Source organism: Aricia agestis, chromosome 16 (assembly GCF_905147365.1).
Source record: "Aricia agestis chromosome 16, ilAriAges1.1, whole genome shotgun sequence".
In the NCBI taxonomy this organism is placed as follows: domain Eukaryota; kingdom Metazoa; phylum Arthropoda; class Insecta; order Lepidoptera; family Lycaenidae; genus Aricia; species Aricia agestis.
This window is the reverse complement of record NC_056421.1, coordinates 11441652-11460116: the sequence shown is the minus strand read 5'-3', so window position 1 is coordinate 11460116 and position 18465 is coordinate 11441652. Positions and strand designations below refer to the sequence as shown.

At 37.9% G+C, this 18465-nt stretch overlaps 1 protein-coding gene across 2 annotated transcripts; it reads right to left on the bottom strand.

Annotated features, from left to right (window-relative positions):
* Positions 1-1807: 1807 nt before the first annotated feature.
* On the bottom strand, positions 1808-16461 carry LOC121734783 (4-coumarate--CoA ligase 1-like). 2 transcript variants are annotated; one of them, XM_042125398.1, is made up of 11 exons: positions 16194-16208; positions 15983-16098; positions 15378-15575; positions 12078-12288; positions 11241-11597; positions 9470-9655; positions 8605-8723; positions 7790-7957; positions 6946-7113; positions 5828-5930; positions 1808-2631 (listed from the first exon to the last, which is right to left on the bottom strand). In XM_042125398.1, exons 3-11 carry the CDS (start codon positions 15564-15566, stop codon positions 2447-2449), a joined length of 1686 nt encoding a protein of 561 aa, XP_041981332.1. In that variant the 5' UTR covers positions 15567-15575; positions 15983-16098; positions 16194-16208; the 3' UTR covers positions 1808-2446. The 2 variants fall into 2 exon arrangements, with proteins under 2 accessions (XP_041981332.1, XP_041981331.1); XM_042125397.1 differs by having other exon boundaries at positions 15983-16461.
* Between the last annotated feature and the right edge of the window lie 2004 nt (positions 16462-18465).

The following is an 18465-nucleotide window of genomic DNA, read 5'->3' as shown; positions in this document are numbered from 1 at the left end:
AACAAAATAAGATAATGAATAGCTAATTATAATACCTATTTGAATACTATGATTTTCATCTAAATATAACATTTTCATATTACATTTTTATATTTTATATTCTTTTTTTGACTAAGTTACTATTATGTTGTATTATATTTTGTTATTCATAGATTATTTGTGACAAGATATCTTATTGCAGCCAGCAAATATATATTATTATAAATTTAAATATAATTTATAATACATTCAACAATACTCAAGCAACAGTTAACTTGTATAAAAATATGTAATATGTACTCCCAACACCTTATTATAAACTAAAACTATTCAAAAATGACTGAATCTTATAATATATCCTCCTTGGTAATAAAGATGCACTTTTCTAGGTCAGCTGTCTTTAGCTGTCAATGTCATACGACATTTCATACGACAAAGTGAAGAAATTAAAAAGTGGCAACATCGTAGTGTCATCCCTTTTTCTTAGATTGATTTGAAAAGGACACTATGATGTTGCCACTTTTTAATTCCTTCACTTTCTTGACAGGCTATACTTGTATAATATATTCTTGTATATTCTTTATGCAAAACTACGAATAATAAATACTAAGGAAGAGTAACTGTGTCAAAAAAATTGTTCCGATTCTACAAAATGTGACATGCGAGAATTTAGTGTAATTATAGAAGTGACAATTATTGTCAACGGCTTTATTTTGTCAATTTGAATGTAGTGTTTTGTAGCTATTGCCATATTATTTTAGCGTGCGAAAAGAAGCTTGACGACCAAATTCAAAACGATGGGAGTTACATTTCCTTAGTTTTTATTATTCGTAGTACAAAAATATACAAGTAAAGTATCTGTCTCTTAAGAGACTAGTAATTTGTTCTTTCTGATATTCTTTCTTGATATTCTTCCTTTAAACATTTCTACAGTGTGTAACAAAAATAAGTGATAATACTTTAGGGTGTGTACGTGTTCCTTGTGGAGAGTTCACTGTGAAAGTAGCAGCTCTGAAAGACGAAATTTAGTTTTTCACTTTTGTATGGGCAAGGGCCCGAGCGTCACGAGTTTTTACATACAAAAGTGAAAAAAATTTTTGGTCTTTCAACGCTGCCACTTTCACAGTGAACTCTCTACAAGGAACACGTACACACCCTAAAGTATTATCACTTATTTTTGTTACACCCTGTATAAGTAACATTTTCAACCGTTATCTAGTACCCATGCCCTTACCATTTTATGTAGCAAACAACACTATAAAATTTAATATGTGATTATGATTAGTTCTCAATACTTCTTATAATAAAATTGACTGAGTTTATAAGCGTTAAGATTTTGTAACAGAGAATAGACAATATCGTTTTAATGTTAAATGGCAGTCATATTAAAAATAACAACATAATAACATTTTAAATTAATAACAATTCAAGTTTAACATTTAATATTAGAGTTTAGAGTATGTTTATAGTTTATCTGACACGTTTTTTGTTACGTCTTCTTATTCTACAAAATTATGCAACATCGATGCACATGGGCGTACCGAGGGGGGGCAGGGGGGGGGGGGGGGGGAGCTGCCCCCCCCCCCCCTGGATCTTGTTGACGTCCCTACTAAGTATATTATCTAGTACTTTCATGTATAAAAATTAAAAATAATAAAACGAATTTTTGTCATTTGTTTGCAATTCAATATTTTTATAACTAGTTATTAATTTTTTATTCTTTATAAGCACCTAGCTTATAAAAAATCTGATTTGCCCCCCCCCCCTGGCCCAGAATTTTCGTAATTTGCCCCCCCCCCTGGCCCAGAACCTGGGTAATTTGCCCCCCCCTGGCCCAGAACCTGGGTACGCCCATGTCGATGCAGTGTCGTGCTTTATTCGCTTCAGTCAAATTATGGACTGGTTAAGACTTATTAAACTATAATTCTTTGTTATAAAAACGGTTACTGTATAAAAACTTATTCTGTTAAAATTGCACCTTTAACTGTACTCCTGATTGGTCGTCATTGTTGCGGCCGACATAAGCTAGTACAGTCATAGTTGTACTGTTTTCTATTTAAGTGGACTTATCCGCTACAAATTCGGATTCTCATTGTTCATACTTACTTTTTTAGTTATTAATTCACTAGAAACCGTATGTTCTTCCGAAAATAAAACTATGCTACGTCCTTTTGCGGAACTCTTCTGCATAAATTTCTTCGAAATCAGCGACGTAAACGTGAAGAGATAACAGACGGACACACTTTCGCCTAACATTAGTATGTTTTATCGCTTAGACCAATGTTTCCCAACCTTTTTGAGCCACGAACCCTTAGGAAATAAGAACTCAAGCCCCCTTAACAAACTAAAAACAAAAAAATGGATTACGTATAATGGTCCAGAGAAGACACCACGGACGCCCAAACATATGGTCGCGGACCCCCACGGGTGCGCGGACCACGGGTTGGGAAGCACTGGCTTAGACACATTAACAATACTTCTTCAATTCCTTCTTCAGTATCTTCCCAGCCGGGCTCTTAGGTATCGTATCAATGAACTGCACTTTCTTAATGTTCTTGTATGAAATGACTTTGGTGTTAACATACTGCATAACCTCCTCATCGGCTAAGCTCTTACCCGGTTTTGTGACGACAAACGCTTTGGGTACTTCACCTAGAAAAGGGATGGTTATGTTGAAGATTTGACCGAAATAAGAAGAGATTGATTTGACGACCTCTGTGGCTCAAAGTTCCTGGGTCATGGATGTGTTTTAAATATTATGTGTATCATATTATAATAAAAATCTTAAATATATGTATGGTATAGAAGTAGATATTAAATATATTTCCTTTGTCTGGTACCCGTAACACAAGTCCTTCAGGTATATTAGCACGGGGCCAGACTGACGTGGTGTGAAGCGTCCAATGTCCATAGATATTATTATTATCAATATTATTGGTGCTTGGTTAGTTAGTGAACAAGCTACATAATAAGATCGTAGGCTTGGAAGGCTGTCTTAACGCGCCATTATCGAAACAATCGCTGCCGTGTCTTATAATTACTTTTAAGTAGCAGAAATTAGAGCTACAGTAGGGTCTCGATAGTCCGAACACCCAAAATATATACCCTGTTCGGATGTACGCAGCATTCGGATTACGTACGGAGCATTTTTTTGATTTTGAAGCCATGATAAAACGCACAAATACAGTACAAAGATATGTACCTATAACAAAATAGCGAAAAGGCGCGTGGGGCGGTCAAAAACAATACGTGTAGTACTTTTAGACGTCTAACTCGGCACTTGAATGCGGCGGCGCGGCTGCGGGCAGGCGCGGTCGCAGCCTAAATTTTTAGAGGGGGTCAGACAGTAGCGGGGGGGGGAGACAGTAGCGGTCATTGTCTCCCTGTCAAAAAACTTGCCATTTTCTATAGAAACCGCGATTGACAATGAAGTGTCAGATGTTCCTAGTTTAAGGGCGATATGGTATTTTGCATACTCGATGTCAGCGACCACATAACCCAATAGACGCCTAATGTTTTGATTTCTCTTAGCAAATTATTGTGTCAATGTGCTGAGGTAAGCGACGCGGGGGGAGAGGTAAGAAATGCATTACGATTGGCCAATTCAAATTCACGGCATGTCATAAATCAGAACTGGTGATCGGAAGTACGAGAAGCGCTTGTCAAAAGAAATAAAAAAAACCAGTACATATTTATTTTAAAGTATAGAATGAAGAAAAGACTTTTATTAATTGTGGCAAGCTTCTAAAAATATACAAAAACGTCTTCGGATTATATTAAAAAAGTACCTATACTTACCTAACTATATTTAAAAATATACTTTTTTTACAAATTATATATATATAGTTTGAAAAAAGTATATATATATGTATATATATACTTTTTTCAAACTTTTAAAGGGCAAAAATTCTGTAATATTATATGATTTTTGCGAAACTTTTATCGTTTACGCAGCACAATAGGAAAAATCACCCGATTTTGAAACATTCTTCATTGGTGCTCCGCTCCTATTGGTCTTAGCGTGATAATATTATACTATAGGCTACATAGGATATATAATAAAGCCTTCCTTGATTAATACTGAAAAAAAAATCAAATCGGTCCAGTAGTTACTGAGATCAGCGCGTTCAAACAACAAACAAACACTTCAGCTTTATATTTATTATTAGTAGGTATAGATTATTTGACTTGCTAATTCCGCCACATGATTTCTAACTCATTCTAAGTCACAATGAAATTGATGGAAATTTATTTCTAAAAATAGTTGTTCGCCAATAAAACTGCTTGAAGTTTTAGTGACTAAAAATATTTACTTGGTTACTTTCTTTACGCTTTCAAGATAAGATTTCATGATTACTTCGCAACGCCGACAAAAAACAACGCTTTGTGATGGGTAGATAGTAGTAGTACTAGTAGATGGATGGTTTATCCATATTTCTCTTACTAAAATTGGCAAAAACAGTGTTGGTACTGCAGAGCTCAGTAATCGTCGACAATTTTTATTGCTATTTTTTTTTTTGTGAGATAAGGGGGCAAACGAGCAAACGGGTCACCTGATGGAAAGCAACTTCCGTCGCCCATGGACACTCGCAGCATCAGAAGAGCTGCAGGTGCGTTGCCGGCCTTTTAAGAGGGAATAGGGAAGGGTAGGGATGGAAAGGGAAGGGAAGGGAATAGGGTAGGGTAGGGAATAGGGGATTGGGCCTCCGGTAAACTCACTCACTCGGCGAAACACAGCGCAAGCGCTGTTTCACGCCGGTTTTCTGTGAGAACGTGGTATTTCTCCGGTCGAGCCGGCCCATTCGTGCCGAAGCATGGCTCTCCCATGTATAGCTGTACGCTATAAATTATAATCATTAATCAGTTGTTTAACAACAGTTCTACTCAAAATGATTTGAGCTTAACACGCTCTGTTTCGATTTTCGATTAAAAAAAAATATACCTCTGAAAGATAGTTGGTATCACATCACTAGTGACGCGTGACGATAACGGAAGAAAGCATAAGCATTACTAATTTGTATTTGAAAGAAAGGGATATGACTTATGTCAAATGCTTTCGTCATGGATTCAGACCAGTGTAATTTGAGCTCTGAATAAATTGATTCTTGACAGTAAAAAAAATATTTTGTATGAAACGCACGAGATGTACATGGGTCACGGATGTGGTCGATACTAAGAATTTCGCTATCATTATCTAAAGAAGACCTATAAGTCTTACATATTGTCTGAAAGTATTCGCCTTGCATTAGGCGTCTAGAGGCTATGTGGTCGCTGCTCGATGTGAACTGAATATGGAGCTTATCACTTCGAACTCAATGACCGCTACCGCCTTGTTTCGCCGAGTACAGTTTAGTCACTACACTAAAAAATAAAAATTTGTTGCTACTATGGGGTAGCTACAAATTATTTGGCAATATTTTCAGATTTATCCATTTGTCCCAGATTTGGGGGGGGGGGGGGGGGGGGTCATGTCCCCTGTGACCCTCCCCCCTTCGGACCGCGCCTGGCTGCGGGAGTGACTTGTGCGGCGGAAGGAAGGTCGTTCGCATAATTAAATAGAGGTACTCGGATTAGCTGGGGTTCGGACTATTGAGGCCCTACTGTTTGTTCTCACGGCGTACTTATATTGCTTATGGCTGTATCATAAATGATCGCTGGAACTATTTCGAGTGACAGCTGCATGTCATCCCCATACATTGCCATGGGCATATAGGTCGATGAAGTCAGTACCTCTTGTAAGTCCTACTGACCTTACAAGAGCACATTTGAGCGAAAAGTCTTTAGCTTAGCTTTAACTGTAATCACACATTAAAAGATCCTTGTAAATCTATAATAACTAATATAATACCTGACATAGCATCCGGGATGCCCATGATGGCACAATCAGCTACGGCGGGGTGGGTGAGAAGAATCGCCTCTAACTCCGCAGGCGCGACTTGGAAACCTTTCACCTGAAAATTAAAGTTATTATTAAGGTAGATGTTACGCGTGACTTCTGTGTCAACAATTTTGACCGCGAGTCTACGAAATTTACGTGACGTGGGAGAGCCATGCTTCGGCATGAATGGGCCGGCTCGACCGGAGAAATACCACGTCCTCACAGAAAACCGGCGTGAAACAGCGCTTGCGCTGTGTTTCGCCGAGTGAGTGAGCCTACCGGAGGCCCAATCCCCTACCCTATTCCCTTCCCTACCCTCCCTTATTCCGTTCCCTTTCCATCCCCACCTTCCCCTATTACCCTATTCCCTCTTAAAAGGCCGGCAACGCACCTGCAGCTCTTCTGATGCTGCGAGTGTCCATGGGCGACGGAAGTTGCTTTCCATCAGGTGACCCGTTTGCTCGTTTGCCCCCTTATTTCATAAAAAAAAAAAATGTGACCCGAATACATGCATATTGCATATACATGTATTCGGTATACAATTTTGTGTTTTTATACAAGTGATAATTATTATTGTCATCGGCTTTATTTCCTTTTGAATGTTAGTGTTTCGTAGCTTTTGTCATATTTTAGTGTGCGAAAAAAAACAAATTCAAAACCAACCAAACCAAAACCAAGGAAACGTAACTCCCAGTTACGTTTCCTTGGTTTTTATTATTCGTAGGTTCAACCCACAGACATAGATCAAGATAGATCCCGCATGTGTACGTACTTGGCGTGCCATATCGCGTTTCCAAACGACGAGCAATGCTCGTCTTTCGAAAGTCTGTTCTTTAGTCTGCTATCGGAATCGGACGTCAATCTGAATTTTAATTAGAAAACCAAAACCCGACTACTAAGACACGCTCTAAAAAGTACGAAACAAGTATAAAAAGTACGACACCAGAAAACAGTTTATACTTTATAGGGATATGGAAACGTCCTTTGGATAGCCGTGGTCGTATGTATGTCCCTTTAATTTTATTATCTAAAATGAACCCTGTATTCTAGGTGCAAATTCATCAAATTAACTTATTATTATTTTTTACCTTGATCAACTCCTTTATCCTATCAGTGAGATACACCAAGCCGTTTTCGTCGTACTTCCCGATGTCTCCGGACTTGAACCAGCCGTTATCCATCACTTCGTCTGTGGCCTGCTGGTTGCGGTAGTAACCCTGCATTATATTAGGCCCGGATAGCCAGAGTTCACCCTCCTAAAATGTTAAGGGATAAGATAAAAAGCAGAGCTGATTGAAATCTCGATATTATGGAGATGATTTGTAAATAAAGTAATTTTTGTTTGTTGTGTTTTTCTAAGTAGTTTTTCTAAATAAATTTGAATCAAATAATTTCACAAAGTCAAACATGTTGACGGGCGGCATCAGCCAAAAGGGGCGGGAAGGCAGTCCACTGTCCAAATCGCTTATTTGATTTAGAGTCTGTGAAGTGTATCCATTTAAAATGGGTCACTGGACTTATGGAATTATTTATTTTGTTTATTTATTATTTACTAAGTATGGGATCTTTATTACAATCTTCAATTTACAGCTCGACAAGGCTTTAAATGAACGTGGCGAAAACAGGAACTCACGCTGCCATCATACAAACATGTCATTTTTGACAGTTCTCCTTCACGCAGCGCTCCCGCCCACGTTCATTTAAAGCCTTGTCGCACTTTACTAGCGCATAGCTGTAGCCGTAATTTTGACGTTTAAAACTCAATTTAAAAAAAGTTATGTCATGTTTTTGCCATTTGAACTTTTAAGAAATATGTTTAAAAAAAGTTGAAATGTCGAATAAGTCATGGTCTTAATTTGATGTTTCAACTTTTACGGGCTGGTTCGTAATAAAAGCTCTTTTTACGTCGCCTATACTTGTTAAGACGGTTACCTTCCCAACACCAACGTTCTCCCCAGTATTAGGATCCACGACCCTGATCCGGCAGGAACCGAACACGCTGCCGACGGACGCGTGGTTGTTCGGCTGCCCTCGAAGGAGGACGCTTATGGCTCCACTCGTCTCTGTCATACCGTAGCCTTGACGTATCTGGATCTTGTTCTGAAATCATAAATTAAAAAATAAAAACCCTCTCAAACGTCAACTAAAAGTAGATTTTGATAGTAGGGTTAGGAATAAGTAAAATATGGAAATTATTCAACCATTTAGGACTTACAGCATTTCATTTAATTGCAAGTAGATTTTATATCAGTGAGAGAGCTGACAATGATTACCTATTGCTAGAAACAGTGTATCTACTGTCACGTCAGCTTTAAACCAAAAAAAATATATCAAAATTGAAAAAAAAACACGGACGCACGCACGCTCGCACGTACGCACGCACGCACATACACACACGCACGCATGTGCATGGGAGCCACAGCGGGGTGCTCGGCCAGGAACATCGCTGTGAAGTGCCAGAGGCCCTAGACAAAGTATCTTTCTTTAAAAACGATGACGAAATTCGTTAACAAAATGTATGCGCTAACATAACACATCGCTAAATGACATTTCGTTGGCGAAGACTGCACATTAGTCTTCGCCAAAGACTAATGTGAAGTCTTCGCCAACGAAATGTCATTTAGCGATGTGTTATGTCAAATGTCAAACCGCATACATTTTGATAACGAATTTCGTTATCGTTTTTAACGAAAGGGACTTTGGCTACGTCCTCAGGTGTTCTAGACATTCGTGTGGCTTACACTCACATTCTTGCTGACGATCGTCTCAGCGTCAGCCGCAGGGAGGGCAGCCGCTCCGCTGATGACCTCGCGCACCGACTCCATGTGCGCGGGAGTCACTGCGGGGTGCTTGGCAAGGAACATCGCTGGGGATGGTAAAAGTGAGGTTATTGGTACTATAATATAAAGGTAGCAGAATCAAGACGATCGCGACCGGCAATCGGTTGCAGGTTGCGGGGCGACAGCTACCTTCGAATCTACGCAACCGAGTGGCGCGACCCATACGAAAGTAATTTCGTCTTCGTGCGAAGAAAACACGGTCATTTTGTATCTGTCGCGCCGCGGCACTGCCTTGTGAGCGACTGGATCGCGCGACGCAAGTCACCGGCAGGCCACGCCCACACGTCACGCGACTCGGTCGCTAGCATCCGTCAGCACTTCCTATTAATTCATATAAAGCAGTGGGTCGCGGTCGCCGGTCGTGGTCTCGCGCCGCGGTCTCGCGTCGCCGTCGTCTTGATTCGAATGCTACCTTTAGGGTTTCCGTAAGCTGAGGCATCCGGGACGGGTCTGGCTCAGCCATCGGAGGCCATAAAGCAAATAAGAATGGCTTACGAAATGAACACTTTGAGCGCAAGTTTTTTAAATTATGAGTTCACTTTAAATAATGTATCGGCGGTTAAAACATTCCAATCCCATAAAAAATTGCAGATATTGGTGAAGCGATGCGAATTCTAATCTAACTAACTTCACAACGATATAAGGTTCAACTGTGAACATGACGTTAAGACCTAACCGTAACGTTATCCCTCATACAATGTTAACGTTGAGTAAATATGTAGTTTCATTAGTGTATTATATTTATTTAGGAGTATAAGTTTATAACACTCACCAATAGGCGGAACAACGTACAAGTCCCGCACTCGGTACTTCACGATCGTCTCAAGGAAAACTTCAGGTTTGAACGACGGAAGCGTGACTAACTTCACTCCGCGCGACATGAGATTCAACATCACGATGTTCAGACCGAATATGTGGAAGAACGGGAGCACCGCCGGAATCACTGATTGGTGGGAGTCTGGAATGGTAAAATTATTATCATAATCGTTCTACATAGCGAAAGTTACATGAAATGTAACACATACACGTTGACTTGATAACAATACGTTTATGTTATGATATATTTTTTATTTAATATGTGGTATAAAATTAGACCTTCTGTTCTGTCTAATTTATTATTTATTATTCGTAGATTTTTAAATGTTATTTTTTTAATAAAAATATACAGCCATAAGGTTTCTAACATTGCTTTTTTAATAGCATTCTAATTGTAGGTACATACTTGATACTAGGAAAATAACTACAGCATAAAAACTACGCCACTATTGTTAAGTACTCGCATAATATGGTTTTACTCGATAGAATTACTCCAAATCGAGCAAAAGCCACCGAGTGTGGACCGAAAAATTCACAGCTCGAAGGCTCGCATCGAGCCGGTTCGATGGAATTAAATATATCGATTTCGAGTAATCCTATCGAGCAATGCTGAATGTGTGAACTGTGGACGAAATCCCGAGTCGTGATTTTTACTCTATGTGATTCCTCGATCGAGGAAAACTGAATGTGAGTTCTTACTTTCTTAGCGTATGACAATATATGAAATGTAGATTAAAAAATGATATGATAAATAAAATATGAATATAAATACTAAAATATTAATTCAGATAGAATCTAAATTATCATCAGATCAGATATAAATAAAACAAGGAAAATGTTCTTACATGGGCGTCATAGCAATCTGAAAGATTGAAACAGACATAAGTAATTATACTGATCGATGCTATAGCAATTTTGTGCAGCATACTTTCTGCATTTGTACTCCATAATATTTGAGTATTACTATTTTATTGTTAAGAAGTGATTTTAGAATTTTACATTTGAATAATAAAACATTTTAGGACAGTGATATAGGTAACTCATTTTTGGAAAAAACGGCATTGTGCATTGCGAGCGCAATTTTCGTCAAAATCGCTTATAGTTTAACTGAGACTATCACAACTGTGGTATCGGGCAGACAGAAAGACACTTTAGCATTTATATGGATATGTTTGGTGATTTATTAGTATTATTAAGCTCGATTTATACAGGGTGCAATTAAACCTTCCGGCCAAATTTCGATATATAAAAATACATTTATTTTTTTAATAATAAAAATACACTTATTTTTTTCTTTTATAATCACTCAGTACTAAGATGTGGAGAAATAGCTTCCGAAAGGTTTTCCTAAAAAACACCACAAATAATGGACACTACGCGTCGCCGGGCGCGACACCTCCGCTCTACGCTCCACCGTGAAGTGACCGTTCTGCAACCATTTCAAGTGGGATAAAATATGTTATTATAAAAAAATTAACACCCTATTTTTTTGGTTAAATGAACTCTCCTAATGATACCTGAGCCCTAAAAAAAATTTGGCCGGAAGGTTTAATTGCACCTGTATGTATTATCGCGAACGAGCGGTTATACCGGTACGCACGTAAATTATTTCAATTAATCGTTATATACAATGCTTGTGATCTCGCAGTAGAGCGAAACCGCTCGTTCGCGCGGACACATATAAATCGAACCTTATTATCAGAGCGATAAGTATCACGAAGACTCACCAGTCGTCTCAGGCACAGACACTGCACTTGGATCGAACATCATCTCATGCAGCGCTATAATAGAGTTATGCGTTAGCGCCACAGCCTTCGGTAGACCGGTAGTACCACTGGAATACGGCAGAATCCCAATATCCTTTGGGCTTCTTTTGACAGTCTTTAAACAGTTGGTGTCTATGGCAAAATCTTCAGCGAATTCTGCAAACTTTATCGTCCCTTCAGGTAGATTTTCGTTGTCTACTAGAATGACTGGTATGTTTTGTTGCATTTCGATGAGAGCTGCCTTCACGTTAGGGTAGGATAGCTTGGTGGTGACGACCGCTTTGCATTCGGCGATTTCAAACAGCGGTTTCAGGTCCACTGGAAAGGAAAATAATATTTATTGATAAAAATTTACACCATCGTGGGAAACTTCTGAATATAATGTTTTACGTGTCTCTAAAATATTAGCACAACAGTTGCTACATCAATTACGTATTATTTTTAAGACTAATTGTATAAACTGGTCCCTATAAAACAAATATAAGAACCCATCATAAGAATCCAGTTTATACTAAATCCTTTGCGATAAATCGGAACGATCCATGGCTAATGAGAAGGCGTTTTAGTAGAACACATTATGTAGTACATACTGGTGTCGCCTTCCTTTGGAGTATGAGTCAAGAAGAGTGTTTTAAAACACTCACAAGCCTGTGTCGATTTTGCTACCTTCAGAACAATGTCTAACTAATTGTAGACCCTAGCAAGACTATTCAGGCGAATAAAAACGACCGCCATTTTGTGTTTCAATTCAGCGGCCATCTCGTCGAACACAAAAGCGACAAACGAAACTGAACTCACCGGCCGTATACGCAGGGTTCATAGTCGCGGGCACACACCCGGCTTCAATAATACCCAAAGCCGTGCAAGGATATTCTGGTATGTTCGGTAGAATCACTGCTACTTTATCACCGTCTTGCAGCTTCAGTTTCGTGCGAAGTGACGCAGCGAAGCAAACAGACATCCTATGTGTCTGTGCGTACGTGTAGCCGTGGCCCGTGAACGCGCATACCTGGAAAATACAAACATACATAAAATAGGTAGAGGTGGGAGAGCCATGCTTCGGCACGAATGGGCCGGCTCGACCGGAGAAATACCACGTCCTCACAGAAAACCGGCGTGAAACAGCGCTTGCGCTGTGTTTCGCCGAGTGAGTGAGTTAACGGAGGCCCAATCCCCTACCCTATTCCCTTCCCTACCCTCCTTTATTCCGTTCCCTTTCCATCCTTACCTTCCCCTATTACCCTATTCCCTCTTAAAAGGCCGGCAACGCACCTGCAGTTCTTCTGATGCTGCGAGTGTCTATGGGCGACGGAAGTTGCTTTCCATCAGGTGACCCGTTTGCTCATTTGCCCCCTTATTTCATTAATTAAAAAAACATATACCTTTAGTTTATGGCTAATTTTTCTGTCACGCTGACCGCTCGCTGACCGTCGGCGCCGATATCGAAATGTATGAAATATCAGCGCAGACCGCTACGCGTTATTCGAAAACGCTTCCTACAATACGTCCGTCGTCGTCGTCGGGCCTATTATCCGACTTCCAAAAAGTAGGAGGCCTACTAGCCTAGCCTGAGAATGCCGCGTCCTGCTCTAACAACGTCATTTCACGTTTGTTAGAGTAGGGCGCGGGATCCTCGTACGATCACGGCCGTAGCTATGGGGGGGGGGGGGCATTGTGGGGCAATGCCCTACCTTAAAAATGCCAAAACCCAAGAAAATCAATCAATTATGTTTTTTTTTTTTTTACTTCCGCCCTACCTCTAACCAATGCTGCCCTATCTCAAATCTGACTCTAGCTACAGCCCTGCGTACGATTGATAGAGTCTCAAAACGGACGGACGGACGGACAAACAGCCTAACTGACAGACAGACAGACAAACATGACGAATCCATAAGGGTTCCGTTTTTTGCCATTTGGCTACGGAACCCTAAAAATGAATGTCATATCCACAAAAAAGTGAGCTTAGGTGTTAAGCTACAGTTTAGGACACAGTTCAAGAGAGACAAAACCTAACTCTCGCGTTTATTGCATAGACATCATAATCTAGGGGTGGACCCCTAGATTATGATGTCTATGCAATAAACTTCCGGAGAAGATAATATAAAGATGATAAACTATCAACATAATTATAATAGATAATAGCAGATATATTATTATCATGTACATTAGATATTTATCTATTACGTAGATCTAAATATGTCATACTCATAAATAATCTATTTTGAACCAATAGTGATTGCCGGATAAAGGACGACTTAATTAAGGAACAAAGTTCATAGTATGTTATGACGTCTTCGTATCATGATCAGCGAGAACAGTATTAAATAATTCTCTTTGGCGAGATCTTGATAGTGGAAAAACACCACGGTCCTGTAGAAAACGAATGAGTTGTTGTTTGTTGAAAGAGTGGCCATAATAGAGTATCAATATTTGATGATATAATATGAACACGCACACGCACGCACACGCACGCACAAACACATACACGCACGCACGCACGCACGCCCGCCCGCCCGCCGCCTAAATTTTTGCGTTGCGACATCGCATCGCATTTCTGTGCGATGTGGTTTTTGCGATACGATGCCGCAACGCTGTAGTGTTGTGTCCTGGCCCTAAGCTGGCCGCATACACACTACACGCGTGTAGCAGTACGACAGACGGCGGGCGCTAATAGTTAGTTATGGGTAGTTAGTTAATGGTAGGGGATTGGGCCTCCGATATACTCACTCACTCGGCGAAACACAGCGCAAGCGCTGTTTCACGCCGTTTTTCTGTGAGAACGTAGTATTTCTCCGGTCGAGCCGGCCCATTCACGCCGAAGCATGGCTCCCTCACTTGTGAATTTGCATTCAAAGTTCATTGCGAATGATCGCAGACACATAAATCTTAAGACTTAACTTTAAATGATGATTCAATTTAAATGCATTGTTTATTCTCATCACTTTTTGTAGTGCATTGTTGTATTTTATTTTTATTACCTCATTGTGAACACAATCTAGTGTTTAAAAACTTAAGTGAATGATAACATTTTGTAAGAATAAACTGCAGTAATTATGCTACTTCGGAATTGCGAAATTGGCATCCATACAGTTGCTGTTTCGAAAGTCAGACATAACATTGAGGCTTATTTTAAACAGCTGACTCAACTGATCCTTTGATTATTAAAGAGAATGTTTTATTTTACTTTTGGCACTAATATTTAAATTTGTGATGCTCACTTGTAGCGAAAGACGCTAATGAAAGAGAAAAATATAAATATCAATTGTTTGTTATCAGCCTTATAGGTTTGGCAATTTAACTGACTTCCAAAATGTAGGAAGTTTCTCAATTCAACTACATAATTTAATGTTTATTGTTCCTTTTTTTTAGTAGTTATTTTACTATTTGACTAAGTAGGTAATTAAATACATTGATAACATGTATTTAATTACCCTTAAGTTTCCGCAATAACTTCACAGTTAGTAACTATGCAAAAGCAATTAGTATAATGACATATTGCTTAAGTAGGTTACTACAATATTGATTATTACAAAGTTTCATTTGATAAGGAATACTCTATAGTCAACATAGGACACTTAATTTGATATGACCAACAACTAACTTTAGTTTCAACGACATACTAAAAAGTTTTGTGTCCTGTTTTTCATTGCTCCATACAAAATAGTCTTATTGTGTAATAATACTAGAGAAGAAAAAATCCATACCAAATATTGACACTTTCTACAGAAGTGTAGACAAAATGAGTGATGAAGGAAATCGGCCATTTTGTCCCTACAATTTGTCAGTATTTCTATGCTTTTGTAGATAAAATATTATTGTAGAATAACTTATGTTATATTATTTCTTTATGCTTTACTTTCTCTAATTAACTAATATTATATTGTTTAACTAATATTATAATATTATATTATTATCTCTAATTAACTAATATTAAGTATATTATTTCTTTATGATTTCAAGCATGAAATCATAAAGAATCAACTCAGAGGCAATTTTTACATTAGCTAAATGTACTATACTGAATTGTTTTGCTCTATAAAGCCTTGTCCAGTGAGTATCTGTTTTTGTTACAATAGAGTACATGTTGCATTTACTTACCGTGGAAGTCTTGTCAGGCCATCTGTCCAAGTTTTGCCACACATATTCGTCAATAGTTAAGTTTGGTACTTTAATGTCTTTCAGATTAGACTTCAATATATTAGCATCACTGCTGTTCCCTCTGTATGCTACTGGCAATATTCTTCTTTTTAAAAAGTGATTTGCTGATCTTCTAAGAGCTGAAGCCATTTTTTGAACCTAGAAAAAATTATATTCTGTAAAACAATTAAGTAACGAAACTCCTTGTGAAAAACTATATGATTTCGTATTGATTAAACCTAGTACTTCAAACTAAAAGCAAGGATTATCTACAATGTAAACAAATTCTGTTTAACATAATAAGGTAGATAACAACATTATTATCTGCTGAGTATAATTTATTAGAGTTTTAGTTCGACAAACTTCTTGCATTTAAATGTTATAATTTATTATAATTTTAGAAAACTTAGAATAATACCAAGACAATTTACAACTTTGTTTTTATCTTTTCTATGCACGCAACATATTTTTTGTGATTGAAATGCAGCACTTGACCCGTATAATAATATTCTGTAATGACTACACAATAATAATAATTAATTATTCATCAAGCTTCGTAAACTTACCTGCTTGAGAAGAAAGTTGAAAACAAAGTTTTCGCAATCTCAAAACAAGTTGAAAAAGTGTTTCTTATTACTTCTAAAGATCACGTTCCACAGGCAGTTGCTATGTTGTAACACTGCTTTAATGTAATTACATAAATATTTTATAAAATAATAAATTTGCATTAAAAAATAAATTATATTATTTTTAACGCAAATCACTGAAGTAAACAACCTGCAGACAGGTCCAAAGGGCAAAGTCTTTTAGAAGAGTTTGACGGCTCAAGAATTGACATTTGATGCGACAGCTAGCGCCATCTTAAATTGGGGCGATAAAACTCCACAGGTGTGTATGTGTGCGTTTATGTTTGTATGTGTGTATTAGGATATTATGGGGATAGGATATCCTTGTCAGATTTTTATGTTTCAATTAACTTGAATTTGTAAAAACTGAGTTTGTTAAGTTTAGTTCACATAACAATACACAATTTTCACAAAAACAAAGTCTTTGAAACACAAAAATCCGACACTATAAAAGAAATAAAAACAAAATTTTGACGAATATGATTATTTATTGTTTTTGGTCAAAACCCTGCCACCGGTTCGCTGACCCACCCACCGAGAAGAACCGGCGTAAGAAACGCGATGAGTCTATTTTTTAAACAAACAATGCTAGAATACATACATACAACATAAACACTGTGTTTAGATACAATTGAATTCGTAAAATAAAAGTTAAAACATTTTGTTATGCATCAATCAATCAAAACTTATTGAAATTAAACTGAGTTTACAACGTTACATTCATAACACTATTCAATCAAGTGTTTTAAAATAGTTACAAAATTTATAATAACGGGTTTTTTGTTAATCTAGCTCAATACATATTTTACTGCTAAGATTTAGAAAAATATATATTACGTTATACATGTTTGTATAACAATTGATACTAGTCTGAAGATTTTTTAACATCAGCCATTTTCGAATGCTGCCAATTATTTTTGTTTAACTGCCCAATTATTACACGAAATGTTGCTAGCGTAGTTAATAATGAATAATAATTATAATGCGCTTAAAATCAAAACTAAACATTATTTATAATAATTAATCCAATGAGTTTCTAAAATACTAGAGTAGCAATGTCTTACAAAAGATTCTCAGAAATGCGTAACCACTTTTTCGTTCAAAAGACAATGTCAAGTCATATATTCGTTATGTCATTATGTACCTATGTGAGATATGCCTGCAGGCATCTTCGAAGTGGCAACGCGTTGCTACCGTAAACTTCCAATCTAGTTACGTTAGTAACATAGAATATCATTGAATTAATCACGCTGATATAAACTTAACAAGTAATTTGCTTAACAAACTTATTTGTTAAGGTGCCCATACACGGGACAATTTGTCGTTCCGATCGATCGTCATCGAACGAGCAAACGGGTCACCTGATGGAAAGCAACTTCCGTCGCCCATGGACACTCGCAGCATCAGAAGAGCTGCAAGTGCGTTGCCGGCCTTTTAAGATGGAATAGGGTAATAGGGGAGGGTAGGGAAGAGAAGGAAATAGTTGAGGGTAGGGAAGGGAATAGGGTAGGGTTTAGGGGATTGGGCCTCCGGTAAACTCACTCACTCGGCGAAACACAGTGCAAGCGCTGTTTAATAATAATAATAATAATAATAATAATAATAAACATTTATTCAACATGTAAACACATTACACCACATTACAAAACAGAACATAGCAAAACAAAAAACAGAGAAAAAAAAAACAATCAGACGGACATTATAATACACATTTTCAATATCTATCTGGGTACAAAACACAATGTAGTGTAATGCGAATGCTGCCGAAAAGGACCCCACTCAGGTGATGATCGCGGTATAGTACCTACACCGCGATCCCTGGTGTTCTGTGGAGCCTTGTTGTCGTTCGCTCGACAGATGCACACTGGCGTGCAAACTAATTAGGTAGAATAAAATAGTATATATAACAATCTTTATAAGTAAATTTCACGCCGGTTTTCTGTGAGAACGTGGTATTTATGCGGTCGAGCCAGCCCATTCGTGCCGAAGCATGGCTCTCCCAAGTCCCACGTATTTTGTTATCACACCTATGAATAATGAAAAAAGAATGAGTCGGAGATGAGCTGATATGACATTGAAACACTACAATCTTAAGATCATGAATATGAATTATATGAATCTGTTGAATATTTAGATTCAGAGTTTGATGAATAACTTAAATAAAAGCTAATAATGAAATTGTAAAGTTGTATTTTTTAAACTGCCTAATGCCTGTAGTTTTAGGCAAATGATGCAACTTCCAGAAACGTGCTTTTTTGTGTTACCTCCAAAACTCCGTCGAAAGTTTCAGTAAAGCATCTACCACTTTACTGAATCGACGGACTTGACTCTTTGACTTTAACTTAGGTCTTAGACTTTAGACATGACGATATAGTAAAACGATGAAGAAAATTATAATAGGAGGAATATGGTTTTCCCAGAGA